At 39.8% G+C, this 21,985-nt stretch overlaps 1 protein-coding gene across 1 annotated transcript in view; it reads left to right on the top strand.

Moving 5' to 3' along the window:
- Positions 1-258: 258 nt before the first annotated feature.
- LOC127572825 (AP-3 complex subunit sigma-1) overlaps positions 259-21,985 on the top strand; it is a 61,019-nt gene continuing 39,292 nt past the window's right edge. The window contains exons 1-3 of the mRNA XM_052020479.1: positions 259-779; positions 14,806-14,897; positions 15,972-16,083. Of these exons, the coding sequence (XP_051876439.1) occupies positions 711-779; positions 14,806-14,897; positions 15,972-16,083 (273 nt within the window). The 5' untranslated portion in view covers positions 259-710. The remainder of the gene's footprint in view (positions 780-14,805; positions 14,898-15,971; positions 16,084-21,985) is intronic.

Here is a 21,985-nt window from a genome sequence, read left to right as displayed (position 1 = left end):
ACTTAAGTTCAGCTTGGAGCAATGTAGGAGACCAAAGTTAGAGAGGCCAGAGTGGGAGTGGGATGAAGAATTAAAGTGAAAGAGGCGAAAGTTTTCCTTTTTATTGAAGGCAAACAACACCCAACTAACAGAAGTATCTGATACAATAGCGTATTAAAGATTATAAACCATAAAAGGTGCAAATACATCAATCATTATGAAATGACTGTTGCAAGTGCTACATTTCTTAATGAAACCAAGTATAAAGTGATTTAAAATGTGTTGGATTTTTAAAGGATTCCAAATCAGAATTAAAAAAATATTAGTCTGCATCCACCTGAAAAGCACAACAAAATGCAGATGCTGGAAATCCGAAGAAAAGAAGATTGCTCCAATAGTCAGTGGTCAGGCGGCATCGGAGAGAAACAGAGTTAGCATTTCAACACGATAAACCACGTTTCTCCCTGCACGGATGGCATTGACCTGCTGAGGATTTCCAACATCCTTCAGTTTTCTATCTCGACTCATTGAGATTTCGAAATAGCGCAGTCACTTTCCGCCACCTTTCTTGCGCCGCGGCGGCTGCCGTCGCCATTCAAAGCCTTGACGAAGGAGGAGTTTGTTTGCAATTCAGTTCCGTACTTCCACCTCTCTTCGTTCATGTTTCGGAGAAATTCCGCCTCAGTTGCTGCTGTCAGTCGGTGCCTCAGGACCACAGCCGTCCAGTCATCATGATCAAAGCCATCCTGATATTTAACAACCACGGCAAGCCGCGCCTCTCCAAGTTCTACGAGCGCTATGTGAGTACGAGGGGCGGCCGGCCGGGCGGCCGTTAGCTCGCAGCTGCCGCGCGCCGCCCGTCAGAACGTTGACCCGGGACACGCGCCCCGGGTAAGGGGCTCGCGCTTCTCGCGCCCCGGGCGGTTGGGGGGGGGGGTTCGCTCTCCCCAGCCGGTGGGTGGGGGGTTCGCGCGCCCCGGGCAGGGGGGGGGGGAGCGCTCCCCCCTCCCCGCTCCCGCAAACCTCCGGCGTGGCCAGGCTGCCCCGTTTGCCGTGGAGCAGCACTCAGTCTGGTATCCGCACAGAGAGCTCCTTGTGAATTGCAAAAATGCTTGTTATTATTATTTTTGCAAAATGTGATTCTGAAGACAGGAGTGCCTGGGCTAGAAGTTAACCTGCAGCCGTAAAAAAAAGCATTGGTTTGACCACACGTGGGATGCTGTATAGTTTTGACATCGCCCCTGATTGTCTTGGTCGTTGTGGATTTAATGATTCCTGGACTCTTAGTTCCAGGAAGAGATGACACAAACTAGTGCATTCCCTGGAATTTGGGTTTCTATTTTTTTTTAAAATAGCGCCAACTCTGTGTGACCTGTGAGAATCCAAAGGTCTTTTGTGACTTGTGAAAATGATCTTTATTGGTTTAAAAAGAAAGTGAGATCAAAATAATCTGAAAGTTGATGTACAATCACTTCCAGTAGCTTATATGTGTGAAGTTGGTGTATTAGTTTAAAAACAAAACAATTTGTTTCCCCCCCAAAAAAAGTAATTATTTATTGTTTCTATGTGGTTCTTGCTGTAGAATATATCAAAGTTTTGGATAGAAGATGGAATGGTTCCTTAAACCACCAGCAATTCTCATGTCGCAACTACTGAATAATGTATACAGGTACATGAAATTGGAAATCACCTGTGCATAGAGGTGTTTGAAAATATAACCAAGAAAGATGTATAAAGGCCAATTAGACACAAGTCAATGATACTTTATCATTCACATTCCAGCTTATCTTTATAAATAATGTATTTTGGAAAGACAGTTTCTGTTTAAAGACCAGAGTTAATCTTTGATTAGCTTTTTTAGGTGGGTGAATAAGGGTGTGATGTGGATGGCATATAAAGGATTGATCAGAAAGGAATTTAGATACTTAACTATTCTTTACTTCATTTTGTTCTCTTATTTGTGTCAAATTAGGTTATGTCTCTGAAACTCTAATTGTTTTTGAGTGTAGATATCTTGATGATTAGTTGAGTGGTTTTGTGCAACAGCCATGTTTGGAACTAATCAGCTTTACCAGCACCTGTAAGGGATACGTACAGATCAAAATAACAGTAGGTTAGCCATTCAGTTCCACATGCCTGCTCCACTATTCAGTAAGATCATGGTTGATCTTTTACAGCATCACTTGCATGTACTAACCCTGTTCCCTTTTTGATTGATATCTCTATATAGAACATAGAAAAGTAGAGCACAGAAACCAGCCCTTCACCCCACCATGTCTGTGCTGCCCATATTGCCATTCTAACTAATCCCATGTGCCTGCACACGGTCTGTATCCCTCTGCTCTATCCTCCTGAAACTTCACTGCGCACTGTTCATAACTTACACTGCTGCCTAGCTTTGTGTCATCGGCAAATCTGGATGTATTACACTCATTCCCTTCTTGGAAATAGATTGTGAACAGCTGAGGCTCCAGTACTGTTCCCTGAGATCCCCTCCACTCATTACATCCTCTCAACCTGAAAACAATATGACCACCCCTACTCCTTCTGTCCATTAAATATCCTTTCCATTGCCATTATATTCCCCCTAATTCCATGTGCTCCAATTCTGTCTAATGTGCGACTCCTTATGAAAGACTTTCTGAAAGTCCAAATGCATCATGCACGAGCTCCTCAACTATTCTGCTCATTACAGCCTTAAGAAGGACTAACAGATTTGTTGAATAAAGAACATAAAACATAACAGTACAGCACAGGACTTTGGCACATGATGTCTGTGCCGACCATGATGCCAAGTTAAACTAAACCTCTCTCCCTGCACGTTCATGTGCCTGTCTAAATGCCTATTGAACACTATCATGTCCACTTCCACCACCATCCCTGGTAGCGCGTTTCAGGCACCGACCACGCAGTGTAAAAAAAATTCTTACCCCTCACATCTTTAAACCTTCACCCCTCACCTTAAAGCTATGCCCTCTTAGTATTTGACATTTCTACCCTGGGAAAAAGACATTATCTATGCTGTAATAATAAACCAAAAAACCAATACCTCTACCTCTCATAAATTTTATAAATCTCTATCAGGACTCCCCTCAGGCTCCGACGCTACAGAGAAAACAATTGCATAAGTTTGTCCAACCTCTTCCTACGGCTAATACTCTCTAATCCAGGCAGCCTCCTGATGAACCTCTTCTGCATCCTCTCCAGAGTCTCCACATCTTCCTGTAATGCGGCAACCTGAACTGCGCACAATGGTCCAAATGTGGCCGAACCAAATATAGCTGCAATGTGACTTCTTGACTTATGCTCAATGCCCCATCTGATGAAGGCAAACATACCATACACCACCTTTACCACCCTATCTATTTGTGTTGCCTCTTTCAGGAAGCTACGGACTTGGATCTAAGGGTCTTGCCATTTACTGTATACTTTCCCCTTACATTTGATCTTCCAAAGTTCAACACCTCACACTTGCCCAGATTAGACACCATCTGCCATTTCTCTGCCCATATCTGTAGCTGATCTAATATTCTGCTGTATCCTTTGACGTTCTTCACTATCCACAACTCCACCAATTTTTGTCATCTGCAAGCTTACTAATCAGCCCATCTACATTTTCGTCCAAGTCATTATATATACCAGTCAAAATAACACCCCTCTGCCACTACCCTCTGTCTTCTCTGGCAAAGCCAATTTTGAATCCAAGCTACCAAGTGACTGTGGATCACAAGTGATCACTATTTTGGATCTGCCTACCATGAGGGACCTTGTCAAATGTCTTACTAAAGCCCATGTTTGTAAGGCATGACCTACCCCACACAAAGCTATGCTGATTATTCCTAATAAACCCTTGCTTTTCCAAATGTGAGTATATCCTATCCCTAAGAATCCTCTTCAGTAACTTCCCTACCACTGATGTTGTTACCCCTATTGCCCTTCGTAAACAAAGGAACAACATTGGCTAATCTCCAGTTTTCTGGAACCTTGCCTGTGGATAGAGACGATACAAAGATCTTTGTCAAGACCCCAGTAATCTTCTCTCTTGCCTCTCGATAACCTGGGATAGATCCCATCAGGCCCTGGGGATTTATCCATCTAATGTTCTTCAGTAGACCCACCACCACCTTGATCTCAATGTGCCCTAAGTTATTAGCATACCCCACAGTGAGCTCACTATCCTCCACGTTCTTCTTCTTGTTGGTAAATACAGCCATGAAATACTCATTTAGTGCTTCATCCACATTCCCTAGCTCTAGGCATAAATTCCCTGCTTTATTCTTGAATGGTCCTACTCTCTTCCTAGCTACCCTCTTGTTTTTAATGTATGTATAAAATGCCTTTGGATTTTCCTTAATACTACTCGCCAAGGACATTTCAAAAGGCCCCTTTTGACCCTCCTCATTTCCCTGCTTGAGTTCTTTCCTACTTTCCTTGTGTTCCTTAATGGCTTTTTTTGATTTCAGCTTCCTAAACCCTACAAACGCTTCCTTTTTCTTTGTGACTAAATTTACACCTCTCGTTATCCAAGGTTCCTGAACCTTGCCATCCTTACTGGAACAAGCCAGTTCTAAATTCTGATTAATTGGTCTATAATTGAGTTCCACATGCCAGATGTGGACTTGCCCAATAACAGCTGCTCCCAATCTTCTCTCCCTGGCTCCTGCTTAATAATATTGTAATTTGCTCTCCCCCAATTTAACACTTTCTCCCAAGGTCCGGACTTATCCTTATTCATAGCTGTCTTAAAAATTAAGGAGTTGTGATCACTGTTCCCAAAATGGTCTCCCACTGAAACCCCAATCACCTGGCCAGGCTTGTTTCCCAATCCAAGATCTAGTATGATCTCTCTAGTTGATTAACAAACTGCTTCAAGAAACCTCTTGGATACACCTAACAAATTCTGCCCCATCTAAGTCTCTTGCACTAAGGAAGTCTCAGTCAATATTGGGGCGGTTAAAGTCTTCCAATAAGACAACTTTATTGCTTTTACATCTTTCAATAATCTCTCTACATATCTGTTCCTCTATCTCCTGGCATTTATTGGGAGACCTATAGCGTAATCCATCAGAGTAATTACACCTTCCTTATTTTTAAACTCTATCCATATTGCCTCAGTAGATGAGCCCTCCAGTATGTCCTCCCTGAGTGCAGCTGTGACATGATTTTCTTTTTAACGATCTTCCTTGATTCTGTTTAATACTGTTATTATTTCTCTGTCCTCAACTAACACTTAGTAATATATTCTAACACTTTCTATAGTCTGTAGTTCCCTATTTTCTCTCTCTCTCTCTCTCTCTCCTATTTTGAATAGTGGGATTAAATCTGCTAAATTCCAATCTGTGTGAAGTAATTCTGAATCTATGAATGTTGAGTGCGTCCACTATTTCCAAAGCGATCTCTTTCAAAACCCTGGTATACACATCATCAGGTTTCTGGGAATTTGATTGCTTTTATTCCCATTATTTTCTCCAGTATTATTTTTACTCTAGCTAATTTGTTTCAGCTGTTGGTTTTCTATTCTGTTTCTTTCAACTATTTCTGGGAGTTTTTTTTCTGTCTTCCATGAAGGTAGACACAAAATATTTGTTTTATTGCGTTACTATTTTCCACTGTAACCTTTTGTTTCATACTCTACAAAGGGTCCAAATTAACATTTTTTTTGCATATCTGTAATAGATTTTATGGACTGTTTTTATGACTCTTGCTTGATTATTCTTGTAATCTACTTTCCCTTTTACCAATTACTTGGTCATCCTAAACTGGGTTGATGACTGATCTCCACAAGCACAGTCATCTTAGAGCAGAGTCCAACCATTGGAGTGCTTTCCTTTTGCTGCTGACCAACCTCAGTTTTGCCATGGCTCCTTCATCCAGCACCTGCCAAATTCAGCCTTGATGTCAAAGATGCTCTCACCTCCCCTCTGGAATTCAGCTCTTTCTTCATGTCTGGACCTTGGTTGTGATGAGGTCTGCAGCCAGGTGGACCTGACAAAGCCCAAATGGACATCAGTATGCAGGTTATTGGTAACCTGAGTGTTATTGGACAGTGACAACTTCCATCACTTTGCTGGTGATTGAGAGCGGACTGATTGGGTGGTAATTGACTGAAGTGGATTTGTCATACTTTTTGTATACAGAATGTACCTGAGGATTTTTTCGGCATTTTCTGGTTGATACCGTTGTTTCAAATGTACTGGAACAGGTTGGCTAGAAACGGGTCAAGTTCTAGAGTACAGATCTTCTGTGACACAGCCAGAATGTTACCTGGTCACATTGTTTTTTATACCATTCAGCTTTTATACCACTACTTATATTCAATACAGTCATTCATTTCTTAATGTTACATGGAATAGATCAACTTGGCTGCTGATGATAGGGATCTCAGGAGGAAGATGAAATGGATCATCCATTTGACATCCTTGGCAGAATATAGTTGAAATTTTTTCCCTAGCTTGCTGGCCTCACCATCATTAAGGACAGGGACGTTTTTGATTTTTGTTTTGGACGTAATGTTAGAAAAGAGTTGGCAGTACTATTACATAAACAGAAAATGCTGGAAGAACTCAGCAGGTCAGGCAGCATTTGTGGAAGGAAAACGGTCAACGTTTCACATCTTTGACCCTTTATCAGAACTGATTTTCATTAACTGTAATCTTGCCAGAGGGCATAGCACCTCCTGTTTTTCCACCTGTTCACTATAAGAAGTGTGAAACTGTGGGTTAACAATTGGAAGAAACTCTGGTAGTTATTTTCAAATTTCACTACACTGATTTGAAGGTGGAGCTGCTTTGGATTAATATAAACTACCTAAGTTGTGTATCATTGTACACATGTCTATAGGACAGACCTTGCAACTTTATGAAATACTAAGTTTATCTTTGGTCATTCTACAAGGAAGAATTTTCAATATAAAAAAAATACTCATCAGATCAGGCAGTATCTGTGAAGACAAACTTAATATTTCAAATTCCATCAAACAGACAAAAAATAAGTTTAGAGTTCTAAACACAAATAGCAGGACCATTACTTGTTAACTGAGGGGCATTGGGAATTGTTGAACTTAGCATGAAGTCTTGGAGGTTGGAATATGTTACTAAGGAACTAGGTGAAGGACATACAAAAAGTCACATTATAATCAAGCAGAGTCATCGTGATTTTTTGATGGGAGAACATGTTCAACAAATTTATTGACGAATTTAAGGATGTAATAAGCAGGGTGGATGTAGGGAAACCACTAAATGTAGCATTTTTAGATTTCCCAAAGATATTCAATAATGTTGAAAAAAAATTTTTAAACCTTTGACGTGGAGGATTAGCTAATGTGAAGAAAAACGGTTGGGATAAATCATTTTCAGGTTGGCAAATCGTAACATGTGGAATGTTACCGGGATCAGTACTCGGGCCTCAACCATTATCAATCTGTATGACTTGAATGAAAGGATGGAGTTGTAGTATTACTAAATTTGTTGACAATACAAAACCAGGTGGGAAAGCCAGTTGTGAGGAGGATGCGAAAGAGTCTTCAAAGGGATATACAGTTAAGGGAGTGGGTGAACGTTTGGCAAATAAAATTAAATGAAGTTATCCATTGTGGTATGAAAAGCAGAGTATTATTTAAATAGAAAGTGACTCCAGAAAGCCACACCACAAGATTATGGGTGTCCTGGTGGGTGAAACAAGATTGGCCCGCAGATACAGTAAATAGGAAGGCGGATGGAATGGTCTCCAATGGTCTCACTGTAACAGTACAGGATGTTGGTGATACCAAACCTGGATTCTATGTATGGATTTGCTCTTCTCATTTCAGAGGAAAATTATCTAAGATGAATCCTGGGACAGAGGAGTTGTCTTGAAAGGAAAGTTGAGGCCAAACGATCCATTTTGCTTAAATGGAAGGATCCAATACCCCCTACAACTTTTCAATGGTTTTCTCAAACTATATCATGTTTAAACTTGAAAAAAAATTAGGAGTGGCACTGTTGATCCTTCGCTTAAATTTGAAGATATTTGGAGTCCATTTATTCAATATTTTCACATGATATAGATCCCCTTTCAATAAGTTTCCAGCTTAGAGGAACGGAGTTGACGACATAATATTGCTCTGTTTCTACTGAGAAATTTTAGCCCAGTCTTTTTTTTGTTTGTTTTTTTTTTGAAATTTTTCTGTTTAGTTTATATTGTTTATAATTTTTCTTATTGATTTGAGGGGTTTTTTCTTTTTTTAATTTATATAATAAATCTTTTTCTTTCCTTTTATGTTATATTCACTTACTAAGAGATCGTTGGATCTACAGTTTTTATATTTGTTTGTTCTTTATGATTATCTATGCCATGATTGTTATCCTGATCTCTTTGTATTACATGTATAAACATTGATGCTATATATCAATCTGTATTAATTTGAAAACTAATAAAAAGATTGAAAAAGAAAGAAAGGAAAGTTGGGCTTATTCTTGATGGAATTTGGAAGAACGAAAGAGATTGAAACAGATTCTGAGGGACTTGACAAGATAGATGCTGAGAGGATGGTTAGTTAGCCCCATAGGGAAACTTAAAATTAGGGATCATTGTTCCAGGAAAAGGGGCTGCCTATTTAAAACAGGAAATTTTTTGAGAGTTGAGGGTCTTCAAAATTCATCACCCCAAGCAATTGATCTATTCAAAGCTGAGATGGGCAGAACTTTGATCAATAGAGGAACCCAGAGTTATCAGGAAAAAGTCAGGGAACTATAACTGAAGGCAAGATAAGATCGGTTATGAACTTCTTGAATGGCAGAGCAAGCTCAAGGGACTTCGAGTGCTCCTACACTGATTTTGTGCATTAGTATGCTAAAGAGCTTAAATAAAGAATGAAATATTGAAGACCCTTCTGAGGTTCCACTGAGTGAGAGACCTGGGAATTTAAACACCAGGCAACCAAAGTCCAGGGCCATGTTTGCATGCAGAATGGAGACATGTTGCAAAGTCCCTTTTTTTTTCCCCCATCTTGACTTTCCCCTTTAAGAAAAAGCAGCAAACACTGTACCCTTAATTGAAAATAGTACAAGTAAGTTGTGATTTCACTATGAAGGACTCATTGGGGCCCTAGACTGCATGGTACTGCCTGCCGTAAGTGCTTTAGCATTTTTTTTCCATCAGTTTTTCAAAGTCAGAATTATTTTACTTTGTAGCTTTTAATACGATATATAGGTATCCGATATGTAGCTTTTAATACAATATATTCTGTACATTGTTATCCTTCAAAGATGTGGTTTTGAAATGTGTGTCTTCAGAATTTGAACATGTAACAACTTTATTAGCACAAAAATTGCTCTCAATGTAATTTAATTAAGTTGAATAAATAAGTTGGTTTTTGGTACAATCAGCTTTGAATCTATTCAGTTTTAGTTCAGTCCTTTCCGCTTGAAATATTTTGTTAATCTCAAAAATGCCTAAAGAAGCAGTTAATTATTTGCTAACTAGATGTATTTTGCATTGTATCTATATTTTTTCACTGCATTGTTTACACAAAATGCAAAATATTACTTTGTCTTATTTCAAAAAATCAGTGTAATGTTTGGGAACTTGAGGTGAGATTTTAGAATTACTGTATTTTTTGGATTATATTGTACATTTGTGATGAGAACTATAGCATGGGCAGTATTAAAGTAAGCAACACGAAGATTAGCTTTGCACAAAATGTAGATGTCTGCTATAAGTTTCAAGTTTTACAACAGAAATTGTGTGCATAATTTAGACTAATGCTTCAGTGCTTGTCTGAGGGAGTGCTGCATTGTCTGAAGTGCCTTTTAGCACAAGACTTGTAAGACAAAGGGCTTTAAATTTTATGTTAATTTTTTTGTCATTCCATGTAGAATGTTGCTGCATTTGACTATATAAAATATAAGTTCTAATTTATGAAACCTTTTGAGCCATTTCAGTACTTTTAAGGCACTGTATGAGCACAAGTATACTAATAAATATCCACTTGGTTATGGAATGGAAGAAAAAAAATTGAAAACCCAGCAATATTTCAGAAAAATGCATCAACTCTTGAGTGATAAATCTAGGCTGTGTAATGGATAAGGGATCTGGAATTAGCTCCATTGTTATAGATAGTGTCACTGATGATGGTGGTGGGAGGAATACATGATGATGAAATTGAGGCAAAATTCAAGAAGTATTATGCATGATATTAAAGCTCATTGACTAGTCTCAGCAATAATACTGGTGAGAGTCTACTAAACAAGCCTATTGATAACATTTGCACAACAGAAATATTCTGATAATGATCTCTTATAGATTTTACTTTTCTAAACTTACAGTCAGCACTTGTAATTGTTTATTAATGGATTATACCATTTTATCAAAATCAATATATTGATTGCCAGCCACACCTTGTTGTTTTGTGTATATATTAGAGAACATATGATTCACAGTGACCTTGTCTAGCTTCTGTTACCTAGTACAAGTACTTTCAACCCTTGTTAATACTTGATACTATAAATGAATTGCAAATTTACTTTTATGCAGAAATCAAACCCCTGGTAGTGAAGAATAACTTTGTTGCCACTGAAATTTATCTGAGGTGTTGGTCAAAAAATGGATCCATGAAAGTTTTGCCAAAGAAAGCCATTTGACCTTTGTACTAGTTTTTAAAAAGGAATTGAAAACTAAAGTGGATACAATGTTCCCTTCGCAGGTCCTGTGTGTTTTAGTTTCTCTCACTTCCCTCTCTAAAGTGCTTTAATGTTTTGTCACCTCAAATCGGCCTCCAGCTTTCTGCAATCCATATCTGAATCTTTCTAATGGGTACCTGGTCCAATTGGAGAATTGGCAACGCTTTTAACTAAAGTAAAAAATGACTTGCAATATGACTGTACATGTGGTAAACTCCTTTTTTTTTCCCAATCTCTCTTCATGGTTGAATACACTATTCTTCAACATCTCTTCATCCCCTTGACATATTTCAATTTCCTCCTTTCAGCTGTAGACAGAAAATTCACTGCAGTTGTTCTTTAAGCCCTTCCATACTATTACTGGAGTGCTAAGGATTTAATGCATTCTCTAATTTCTAATCAACGTGACTGACTCTTGATAACATTCAGAACTACTAATACCATAACAAAGAGGAAAAAAGGTTATTCTTGTGTCGCCTAAAATTTTAAATTTTGTTCCTTGCCCCCTACCTGGACACACCACCACCACATCTGTCAGTTATTCACAAATGAGGGCAGCAGTGATCCCAGCCCTCCTACATGCTTCTGAGACCTGAATCACTCACAGGAGGCATCTCAAGCCATTGTAAAAATACCACCAATGCTGTCTCCACAAAACCCTCCAAATTCACTGAAAGGAAAAGCAAGTCAATGTTGTGCCCTCTCCCAGGCCAACTTCCTCAATAACAGGGCCCTTGTAACACTGTACTTGAGTTTCATTTTTAAATGGATCTATTACCTTACCATAGCAGTTCCTCAAACCATTCTATTTCCTCTGATTTAATTGTAGAGCCAATGGAATTGTATCATTGTCTATGAACCTTTTTTCCACCCCCATCCCAACCATGCTCACTAGTCTTCATAAATGGTAAATAAAAGTTTTTTGTGGCGTTCCAGAGTAGAGGAATCTTTGTAATCAGTAAGAAAGTAAGCTAAGCATTGATGCAAATACTTAACGAAAGTTAGGTAGTGGGTTTTCAAACCTAATGGACTAAATTGCTTGTGAATTAGAAGATTAACTGTAAGAATGAAAGAAAAATTGGGGTATGAGTTGGCCACCCGGCCCCATTAGCCTGCCTTGCAATTCATTTTGATCATGGCTGATCTGCCCAAGCCTCATCTCCTCTTTGGTGCTAGCTTCCCAAAGCTCCAAGTTCCCTATCTTTTTAAAAATTTGTCTACTTCCTCTTTAAATCACTGAAATGATCTAACCTCCACAACCTTCTACAGACCATTTTACCAGACTCTGCAATCAAAAACTTCCTGTGCACCTCAGCTTTAAGGACTGCCCCATACTCTTGTAATTATGTCTCCTCGTTTTGAGATTCACTCACTAGTGGAATCGTCAGAACATCTACTCTGTCCCATCCTTAAGGATCCTGTATGTTTCAATAAGATCACTCCTCATTCTTCTAAATTCTGAAGAATATAGATCTAATTTCTTTAGCCATTTGTGATAAAACAACCCTCTTATCCCAGGAATTAATCTAGTAAATCTCTTTTGGACTGCCTCCGATGCCAGGATATCATTTCTTAAATAAGGAGACCAAAATTGTGTACAGTACTCCAGGTGTGGCCTCACCAGTACCCTGTACATTTACAAGAATCAACACTGCTTTGTACATTTTAAATTCCTATCCTCTTGCAGTAAATTCCAATGTGCCATTTGCTTTTCTAATCACTTGCTGCACCTGCTTGCTAACCTTTTGCAATTTATGTACAATAGCATCTAGATTCTTCTATTCTTCACTCATCTACAATCTTTCTCCATTTAGATAATAGTTTGCCTTTAGATTCCTCTTAGCAAAGTGCATAACCACAAACTTTCCCACATTAAACTCCATTTGCCATGTTTTCACCCACACACTCGTCCTATCTAAATCCAGTTGCAGAATTCTAATTTTCTCATCACAATATGCCCTCTCAGCTATTAAAAGTTGAGAATGCCAGTAAAGTTTTAATAAGTTAGGAAAGATGAGCTAAAATCGTAGAAGTGCTATTATTGGGAGATGGGTAGATTTAACGTAAAGTGATCCCGATCACTGCAGTTGGGTAGAATTGGATAGAGAAAGATTTTGGAAGGCAAAGAACCTGATTAGACTGCTTGTTCCTATTTCGGGAATTGCCGGGACAATCCTGACCCGCAAAGATTCTGTCACTTATAATAGCATTTGTCCAGCTGTCCTCTGAGCACCAGAAGATATTTCTGTCCAGTTGCTCATCAGAGTAGGTGGGAGTAAGGTAATCCAGCAGCAGCAATGGGAGGCTGGAGGTGGCAGAGAGACCTGGAAGCCACAGAGTGGAAGTGAAGTGAGATTGGCAGAAACATTACTATAGGCAACGGTGGAGGAATGGAAGCCAAGAAAACATTTACTCACTTCCCTTAGCCTGACCTCGGTTCCCTCTGAGTGAGTGTTCCTTCTGCTTTGATTATGCAGAGTCAGGCTCATAAGCTGCTGTAATTAGTGGGGGGGGGGGGGGGGGGGGGGCAAAATCTATCTTGCTATCAAATCTGCAGGGGCCTGTTCACCACCACCACTATCAGAAACCTGGTCAGGGTGCAATGTGCTCTCATCCTGCCAGCTTTAAAAATCATTGACAGTGGAGTTAGAGGAGAAGAAATCACAAAAAGTAAATGTGTATCTTCTGGAACTTGCAACCCAGAGCTGCCTCAACCACCAGCATTAAAATTTGGCTAGGCCATGTGCTTTTGAAAGGGTGGTCACCAAATCCAGAAAACACAGAAGGTAATGAATTAAATTGTAGATAGAGATCACTGTGGGTGGGAAGACACGGTATAGAGGCTGATGGAGAAAAATTGTGAAGCTATTTTGGTGAGAGTTTCTGTGGTATATGGGTGGACCATAGAGGAGGAAGATTTTAAATAAGAGTCAAGTGGCAAATTAGTCAAAAATTAATTTCAAGTATTGCTTAAAATTGTACCCAGAACAATTAGAAAGGAACCTGGGAGTTCCACGATGAATCCTTTGGTAAAAGCAAAGTCAGTGTTTCAGGTTGGAGGCCCTTCGTCTGAACTGAAAAGGAGACAGAAGTTTGTAAAACTGAAGGGAGGTTAGGGGAGGGCCTGTCTCTGACAGGGTGAAACCTGGGTTATCATGGGGATAAGTTGTAAACGAGTTTATCTGGTCAATCAGCGAATGTGAGCAGTTAGAGAATGAGAACATAGACAAATATGGACGTGAGTTGCGAAATGCAGAGGGGGAGGACTTGATGAAGGGTCTCTGACCGGAAATGTTGATGGTTTCTCTTCCCACAGATGCAGCCTGGACATGCTGAGTGTTTCCAGGTTTTCTGTTTTTGTTCTAGATGTCCAGTATCTGCAGTTTTATTTTTGTTTTCATTTAGTTGAAAATTAGTTGGAATGAGGGGAATGGCCAATTAACAATTAGCCCAAGAAAAGAGATCACGAAATACTCAGGAAAAAAATATAAACAGCGTATTTCTTGTGAATCATATTTATTAGAATTGTTAACTTCTGGGAGAAACGAGGCAGACAAAAATGTGACGTAATAGGTGGTATAATTCATCTTTTCGAGGTGGGAAAATACATTCAAATATTGGTCAGTCTCTTGGCCAGAGGGAGAAAATTCAGGAATTTTTTTGTTGCCTTGTTTTACCCCCTTGTAGCACCAGGTAGTACAAGCTGGTGTTTGGGTTCATACAGAATGAGTAATAGACTCATTCTGTATGAACTGAAACACCAACATGTAGAAATAGTTCTTTCGATCTCTTTGAACCTATTCTCTGTTCTTTTAAAATGGGGATATTTGCTTCCAATCCACTTCAGGTTTGCAAGTTTTGGGACTTGATATGTCAGAAAGCAGAGCTGATGTTATTGACTGAAAAAAAAATGGTCTTGTTTGGAGATTGGCATCTTTTGGTTGTATGTTTCACTATAATTTGCTTACTATACACCCCACATTTTTTGACTACTTCCTCAAATCTATCAAACAAATGCTGCTTTGGAACATAAGGTGTTGTTGCTGTTGTTTAACACTGCAGCTTGCAGTCACAAGTGTCTGATTAAAGACTTTATTTTAAAAGTTGCCAGCTTTTTATGCAATGACAGCTGCTTTTAAATAATAAATGAATCTGTATTCTTTTACAGAGTGAAGATACTCAACAACAAATTATAAGGGAGACGTTCCACTTGGTGTCGAAAAGAGATGAAAACGTCTGCAATTTCTTGGAAGGTGGCATGTAAGTAGTTTTTTAATGGTTCTGGTTCTTTCAAAAGAATAGTTTGTAATATGAATTTCACAAGAACCAAAAACTGACCAATAACATCTGTGTATAGAATAGCAGTGAAAACTGATACACTGTTACAGCTCAAAGTTTAAAACCAGCCTGGATATTGTGTTACATTGTGTTAACTGAATTTCTCATAACTGTGTAAGATGACCTGATGGATGTTTTTCCCCCTTAAAAACATCAAAGTTTAGTTTTAGCATGGACCTTTCCAAATCACAGGTTTTAAAGTTTTTCTGCACTTTACACTTCCACTTTGTTTTATAACAGTGGATGTTTAAACCTTGTAAAGTAGCTGTATGAATCAAAGATCTTACCAAGCAATCTTACCAAGGAAGATTGATATTCAGATCTACTCATCACAAGTGCAATGTAAAAGCATGAGTGAGATGCATTTTCTGTTTGGAAAAATAGTATATACTATGGGAGAAGGCATGTCTGTACAAGCATATACACTGTAGAACCGGAGGTCAGAATGTTGCCTTTTAAATTATGTATACACTGAAAATTTATGCCACTTCTCACTTTGCAACCAAAGCACTAGTTTTGTATTGCTTTTTTTAAAAGCTTGAGTCATAAGAGAGACAGCACAGAAACGGGCCCTTCACACCACTGTGTTACACTAACCATCATCCATCAATTTACACTCAAACTTCGTTAATGACAATTTCTTTATTCTTCCCACATTATCACTTGCCCATCCATACACCAGGGACAATTTTCAGTGGTCAATTAACCTACCAATCTGCACGTCTTTGGGAGGTGGGAGGAAACTTGAAGCACCCTGAGGAAACCTCTGTGGTTGCAGGGAGAATGTGCAAACCCCGCGCAGACCGCACCTGAGGTCAGGATTGAACCCAGGTCTCTGGCACTGTGAGGCAGTGGCTCTACCCACTGCACCACTGTGCTCCCTGTATAAAGAATACATCAATGTTGCTCTTAGTAAAATTAAGTTGCTTTGGTGGTGTGATAAAAGCAATGCCTTGATGTTATCTGTAACCTGTTTTTGGTGATTTTGTTTTTCAGGTTAATTGGTGGAGCAGACAATAAACTTATTTACAGACATTATGCAACTTTATATTTTGTCTTTTGTGTGGATTCCTCAGAGAGTGAACTAGGAATTTTGGATCTAATTCAGGTATGTATGCAATCCGTTATCTCAATTTTATTTTACTATATCAGCTTTAAGGTGTGTGGAAAAGACAGTTTGTAAATATTTGCTTTAGATTCAGGTGATCCAAGTACAGGTGCAACTGGATACAGTCTCCAGCAGTTTTTAGCTTTTGCAATGTAACTTCCATTATATGGGACATTATTGTGGAATTATGACATGATTGGTTTTGACAATGGATTGAAGACGTTAACCTGGGCTAGTGCACAGTATCAGAATCTACAAAATCAGAAACAAGATCAAAGTATATTGTCATTTGCACAAGTACAATGAAAAACTCACTTGCAGCAGCATCACAGGGACAAAGCATCAGATAAGCATTCACGAGAAAAACATAAATTATACACTATTTCTACAAGAAAGAACACAATTAGAACTAAAAAAAAAGTCCATTTTAGTGCAAAATGATCATAGTGTTGCTAAACTGTAGTGATTAGGGTTGTGCTTGTTGGTTCAAGAACCAAATGGTTGAAGGGAAGTAGCTGTTCTTGAAGCTGGTGGTGTGGGAATTCAGACTCCTGTACCTCCTGCCTGATGGTAGCTGCGAGAATATGATATGGCCTGGATGGTGGGGATCTTTGATAGATGTTTCCTCCTTGAGGCAGCATCTCCTGTAGATACTACTGGTGGTGGGGAGGGATGTGCCCATGATTTAGTGGGCTGAGTCCACTACTCTCTGCAGCTTCTTGTGTTCCAGCACATTTGAGTTGCCGTACCAGATTGTCTTGGAACCAGTCAGGATGCTATCAACAGTACATCTGTAGAAATTAGTTCGTGTTCAGTGACTTGCCGAACCTCCTCAACCTTCTATGAAAGTAAACATGCTGGTGCACCTTTGTGATTGCATCTGCATCCAGGACAGATCATCCGATATGATAACGCCCAGGGATTTAAAGCTACTGACTCTCAGCACCGCCAATTCCTCCAATTTAGACTGGCACATGTTCACCCTCCTTCCCTTTCCTAAAGTCAACAATCAGCTCTTTAGTTTTACTGACACTGAGCAAGAGGTTGTTGTTGTGGCACCACTCAACCAGGTGTCCTATCTCACTTCTGTACGCTGACTCCTCACCACCTGTGATTCGTTCAACAACAGTGTTGTTGTCAGTGAATTTATATATGGCATTGGAGTGTGCTTAGCCACACAGACACATGAGTGTAGAGAGTAGAGCAGGGGGCTAAGCACACAGCCTTGAGGTCCACCTGTGTTGATGGTCAGCGAGGAGGAGATAGAACATTGAACAGTACAGCGCAGGAACAGGCCCATTGGGCCACGATGTTGTGCCAAACTAATTAACAGTAATTAAATACCTAACTAAAGTAATTCCTTCTGCCTACACAATGTCCACATCCCTCCATTCTCTGCACATTCATGTGCCTATCTAAGAGCCTTTTAAATGCCCCTGTTGTATTTGCCTCCATGACCACCCATGGCAGTGTATTCCAGGCACCCACCACTCTCTGTGTAAAAAAAAAAACTTGTTCCACACACCTCTTTTGAACTTGCCCATATTCACATTAAATGCACGGCCTCTAGTATTAGACATTTCAACCCTGGGGAAAAAAGATACCAGCTGTCTAATCTATCTAAGCCTCTCATAATCTTATAAATTTCTATCAGGTCTCCCCCAACTCTGCTGCTCTAGAGAAAGCAACCCAAGTTTGTCCAATCTCTCCTTATAGCACATGCCCTCTAATCCAGGCAGCATCCTGGTAAACCTCTACTGCACCCTCTCCAAAGCCTCCACATCCTTCCTATAATGGAACAAGCAGAATTGAATGCAATACTCCTGTTGCAGCCTAAGTAGCGTTTTATAAAGCTGCAACATAACTTCCTGACTCTTGAACTCATTACCTCAACAAATAAAGGCCTTATCACCTTATCAACCCGTGCAGCCACCTTCAGGCAGCTATGGACTTGCACCCCAAGATCCCTTTGTACATCAACACTGTTACCAGTCTTGCCTTTAGCAGTGTACTGTCCCTTTTACATTTGATCTCCCAAAGTGCAACATCTCACATTTGGCTGGATTAAACTTCATCTGCCATTTCTCCGCCCACATTTGCAACTGATCTATATCCTGCTGTATCCTTTGGCAGTCTTCTATGCTATCCACAACACCACCAATATTTGTATCATCTGCAAATTTACTAACCTACCCATCTATATATATCACAAACGGTAGAGGTCCCTGTATGGATCCATGCGGAACTCCACTAGTCATGGATCTCCAACCAGAATAAATCCCATCAACCACTACCCTTTGTCTTTTAAGGGCAAGTCAATTCTGAATCCAAACGGCCAAGTTGCTGTGGATCCCATGCTTATGGGATGTTACCAATCTACCCTGATTGAGCTCTGCTGGTGAGGAAGCCAAGTATCCAGTTGCAGAGAGAGGTATAGAGGCCCAGGTCTTGGCTTGATGATAAGTTTGGATGGGTTAATCGTGTTGAAAGCGGAGCTGTAGTCGATGAACAGCTGCCTGACCTAAGAGTTCCTGTTGTCCAGATGGTCCACAGCAGAGCGAAGAGCCAGAGAAATCACGTCTGCTGTTAACCTGTCGTTGCGGTAGGCAAATTAAAGTGGATCCGGGTCATCTCTGAAGCAGGAGTTGACTCGCACCATAACCAACCTATCGAAGCACTTCATTATGGTTGATGTAAGCGCTACTGGGCAGTAGTTATTGAGGCAGGTCACCATGCTCTTCTTGGGCACAAGTACAATAGATATAGATAAGGAGGCATTTGTCCATCTTTGTTTAACATCCAATGTTGGGAGGTAGGGTGGTATGATCTCTGTAGCCACTGGTAATATATAAAGTGCTGCCATTAGATCAGTGAATGGATCATTACTGAACATTCATTCATTTAGCTTTACTTCAGCTAAAGCATGGAATTGTTTAGTTTTTTTCTAATTTGGAATATTGCAGATATGTGTAAATAGTTGCTACACACAAAGCAGCTGGAGGAACTCAGCGGTCAGGCAGCATCTATGGAGGGAAATGGACAGTCAATATTTCAGGTCGAGACACTTCATCCAGTTCTGTTGAAGGGGTTTCAACCTGAAACGTCAACTGTTGATGTCCCTCCGTAGATGCTGCCTGACCTGAGTTCCTCCAGCTCCTTTGTGTGTTGCTCCAGATTTCCAGCATCTGCAATCTCTTGTGTCTGCAAGTAGGTGCTGTCAGTATAGTTTTATATTTGCTGTTTGAATTGAAGCATTTTGTGATTACTAATGCTTTGCAGTTTGGTAATAATCAATCTCATAAGTCCAATAAAAAAGGATTTTGAAAAAGAATAATTGTGTTTCTGTTTAATGATTGAAGAATTGTATTGGTATATTTGATCTAAGTTTCTGATCAGCCTTCAAGACACTTTCATTCTAGCACAGTTGGTTAAACAGCAGGTCCATCAGGTAAAGTAGCTATAACAATATCTTGTGTGGTGGCTAAAGAATCTGTGTTAAATTTGTAGACAGTGACATTGAGTAGTGACAGTTGATGCTCAAAAGATAGCTTGAGTTTCATGAGAAAGGCTGATAAATTGCTTGGGAGTACTTGGATGATAAGGAGGGTACTAATCAAAGTTCTAAATTTGCTACAGAAGATGAAGGCTTGGCTGCAAATTATCCATTGCAGATATTCACAGCCATTGAATAGTAGATAGGATCGATGTGGAATGAATGGCATTTGCAACAAGGTAATTGTATAATGGGCACATTTTGTCAACTTGCATTATATATCCATTTAGTGCAGACAAGTGTGAGGTGATGCACTTTGGGAGGACGACCAAGGTAAGACTTACACAGTGAATGGTAGGGCATTGAGGTGTGTGGTAGAAAAAAGGGACCTGGGAATACAGATCCATAGTTCCTTGAAAGTGGCATCACAGGTAGATAGGGTCATAAAGAGAGCTTTTGGCAGATTGGCCTTCATAACTCAGGGCATTGAGTACAGGAGTTGGGATGTTATGTTGAAGTTGTATAAGACGTTGGTGAGGCTGAACTTAGAGTATTTTGTGCAGTTCTGATCACCTACCTACAAGATAGATATCAATAAGCTTGAAAGAGTGCAGAGAAAATTTACATGGATGTTGCCGGGATTTGAGGACCTGAGTTACAGGGATAGGTTGAATAGGTTAGGACTGTATTCCATGGAGCACAGGAGAATGAGGGGAGATCTTATAGAAGTGTACAAAATTATGAGGGGTATAGATAGGGTGAATGTATGCAGACTTTTTCTTCTTGGGTTGGGTGAGAATAGAACTAGAGGGCATAGGTTTAGGTTGAAAGGTGAAATATTTAAGGGGAACCTTCTTCACTCAGGGTGGTGTGAGTGTGGAATGAACTGCCAGCGGAAGTGGTAGATGCAGGTTCATGGATAGGTACATGGATGAGAGAGGTATGGACAGCTATGGTTCGGGTGCAGGTAAATGGGACTAGGCAGAAAACCAGGCCAACATGGAGTAGATGGGCCAAAAGGGCATATTTCTCTGCTGTAGTGCTCTATGACTCTCAGGTGATGTGTGTTCTTGCTTGCAGAGTCTTCAGGAAATATAAGGAGAGGATGGAGGTTCCCTAGCTGATTTGATGAAAGAGAATATTTCACTGCTGGAGAGAGGGATGTCCTGAAGCTGACAAAGATGGAATCTATTTGGTTAGAGTTCAGAATCAATAGAGGTGCCATAATACTGGCTGTCAATTAATGAGAAGTAAATGGAGGAACAAATTTGCAGAAAGTTATAGAGATGTGCTTCAGCCTCAGAGTAGTGATAATGTGAAACTACTATAGACTAAGGTTGTAATATACAAGGATATGGATCATTAAAAGTAAGAGAAAAGCTACTTTCTGAATTGGAATCAAAGAAGTGTACATTAAACTGTGATTGAATAATGAACAACCTTTTAAGGACCAGTTGCAGACTTGGTATATTCGCACGATGAAGAAAGATGAGGCAATTAAGAATTAAACAAAGCAGGAGAAAAGGATATATTCCACATGTCAGGTTGGTAACACAACTGAGAACTGAGCTGATTATTGGAAGATACAGAGAGGAAGTAAAAAAAGAAATGAGAGGCAAAGAGAGAGTATGAGAAAAGACAGGCAAACGTAAAACAAAAAAGGTGGCACAGTGATGCAGTTCACAGAGCTGCTGCCTCAAAGCTCCAGTGAGCTGGATTTGATCCTGACCTTCAGTCCTTTTATCCCCCGTGACTGTGTGGGTTTCCCCTAGGTGCTCCAGATTGCTCCCACATCCCAAAGATGTACTGGCTGAGGGGTAATATTTTTTTAAACAGTAGCCAATTAACCTTGGTGTTGGTGAGTGGCAGGAGAAATGGGAGGAATTAATGTGCAGTTAAGAGGGAATAGGTTACCGGGAAAGAAGTGGTGAGATTGGATTGAGAGAATTGCTCTGAGAGGCAGCATAGTCTTGATAGGTCTTATAACTGATCTTTTTCACAACAGTGGTGGAGTGCACTGGAAGTGAATGGTGGGACAGCAATTCTTGTTTGGCTCACAGTGTTGTTGTTCCTAATTTTAGTCACTTCTCTGTGGAGAAGTGAGTAGGGATCAAATTCCCAAGTAGAAAGGAATGAAATGGGAAAAGTCTTCTAAGGTGTCCTTGTACTCGATAGTCTTATTATAAGTAGACGCTATGGAGAAATTCATCTGGAAAGTTCAGAAAATAATTTCAATGAAGATGATATCCTCGAAGGAAAGGATGGTGACAATTTTACATGTTGTGCATTTTGAGGCTTGATATGATAGGACCTCGGTAGCAAACTACTCAAGCAACAGCAGTTTTCATACTGATCATGATCAAGCGCAACAGTGAAATGTAAAAGTGCTGCAGCATTAAACCTTTCAGA

Source organism: Pristis pectinata, chromosome 7 (genome assembly GCF_009764475.1).
Source record: "Pristis pectinata isolate sPriPec2 chromosome 7, sPriPec2.1.pri, whole genome shotgun sequence".
In the NCBI taxonomy this organism is placed as follows: domain Eukaryota; kingdom Metazoa; phylum Chordata; class Chondrichthyes; order Rhinopristiformes; family Pristidae; genus Pristis; species Pristis pectinata.
The sequence above is the reverse complement of the archived record's forward strand: the minus strand, read 5'-3'. Positions and strand labels throughout refer to the sequence as shown.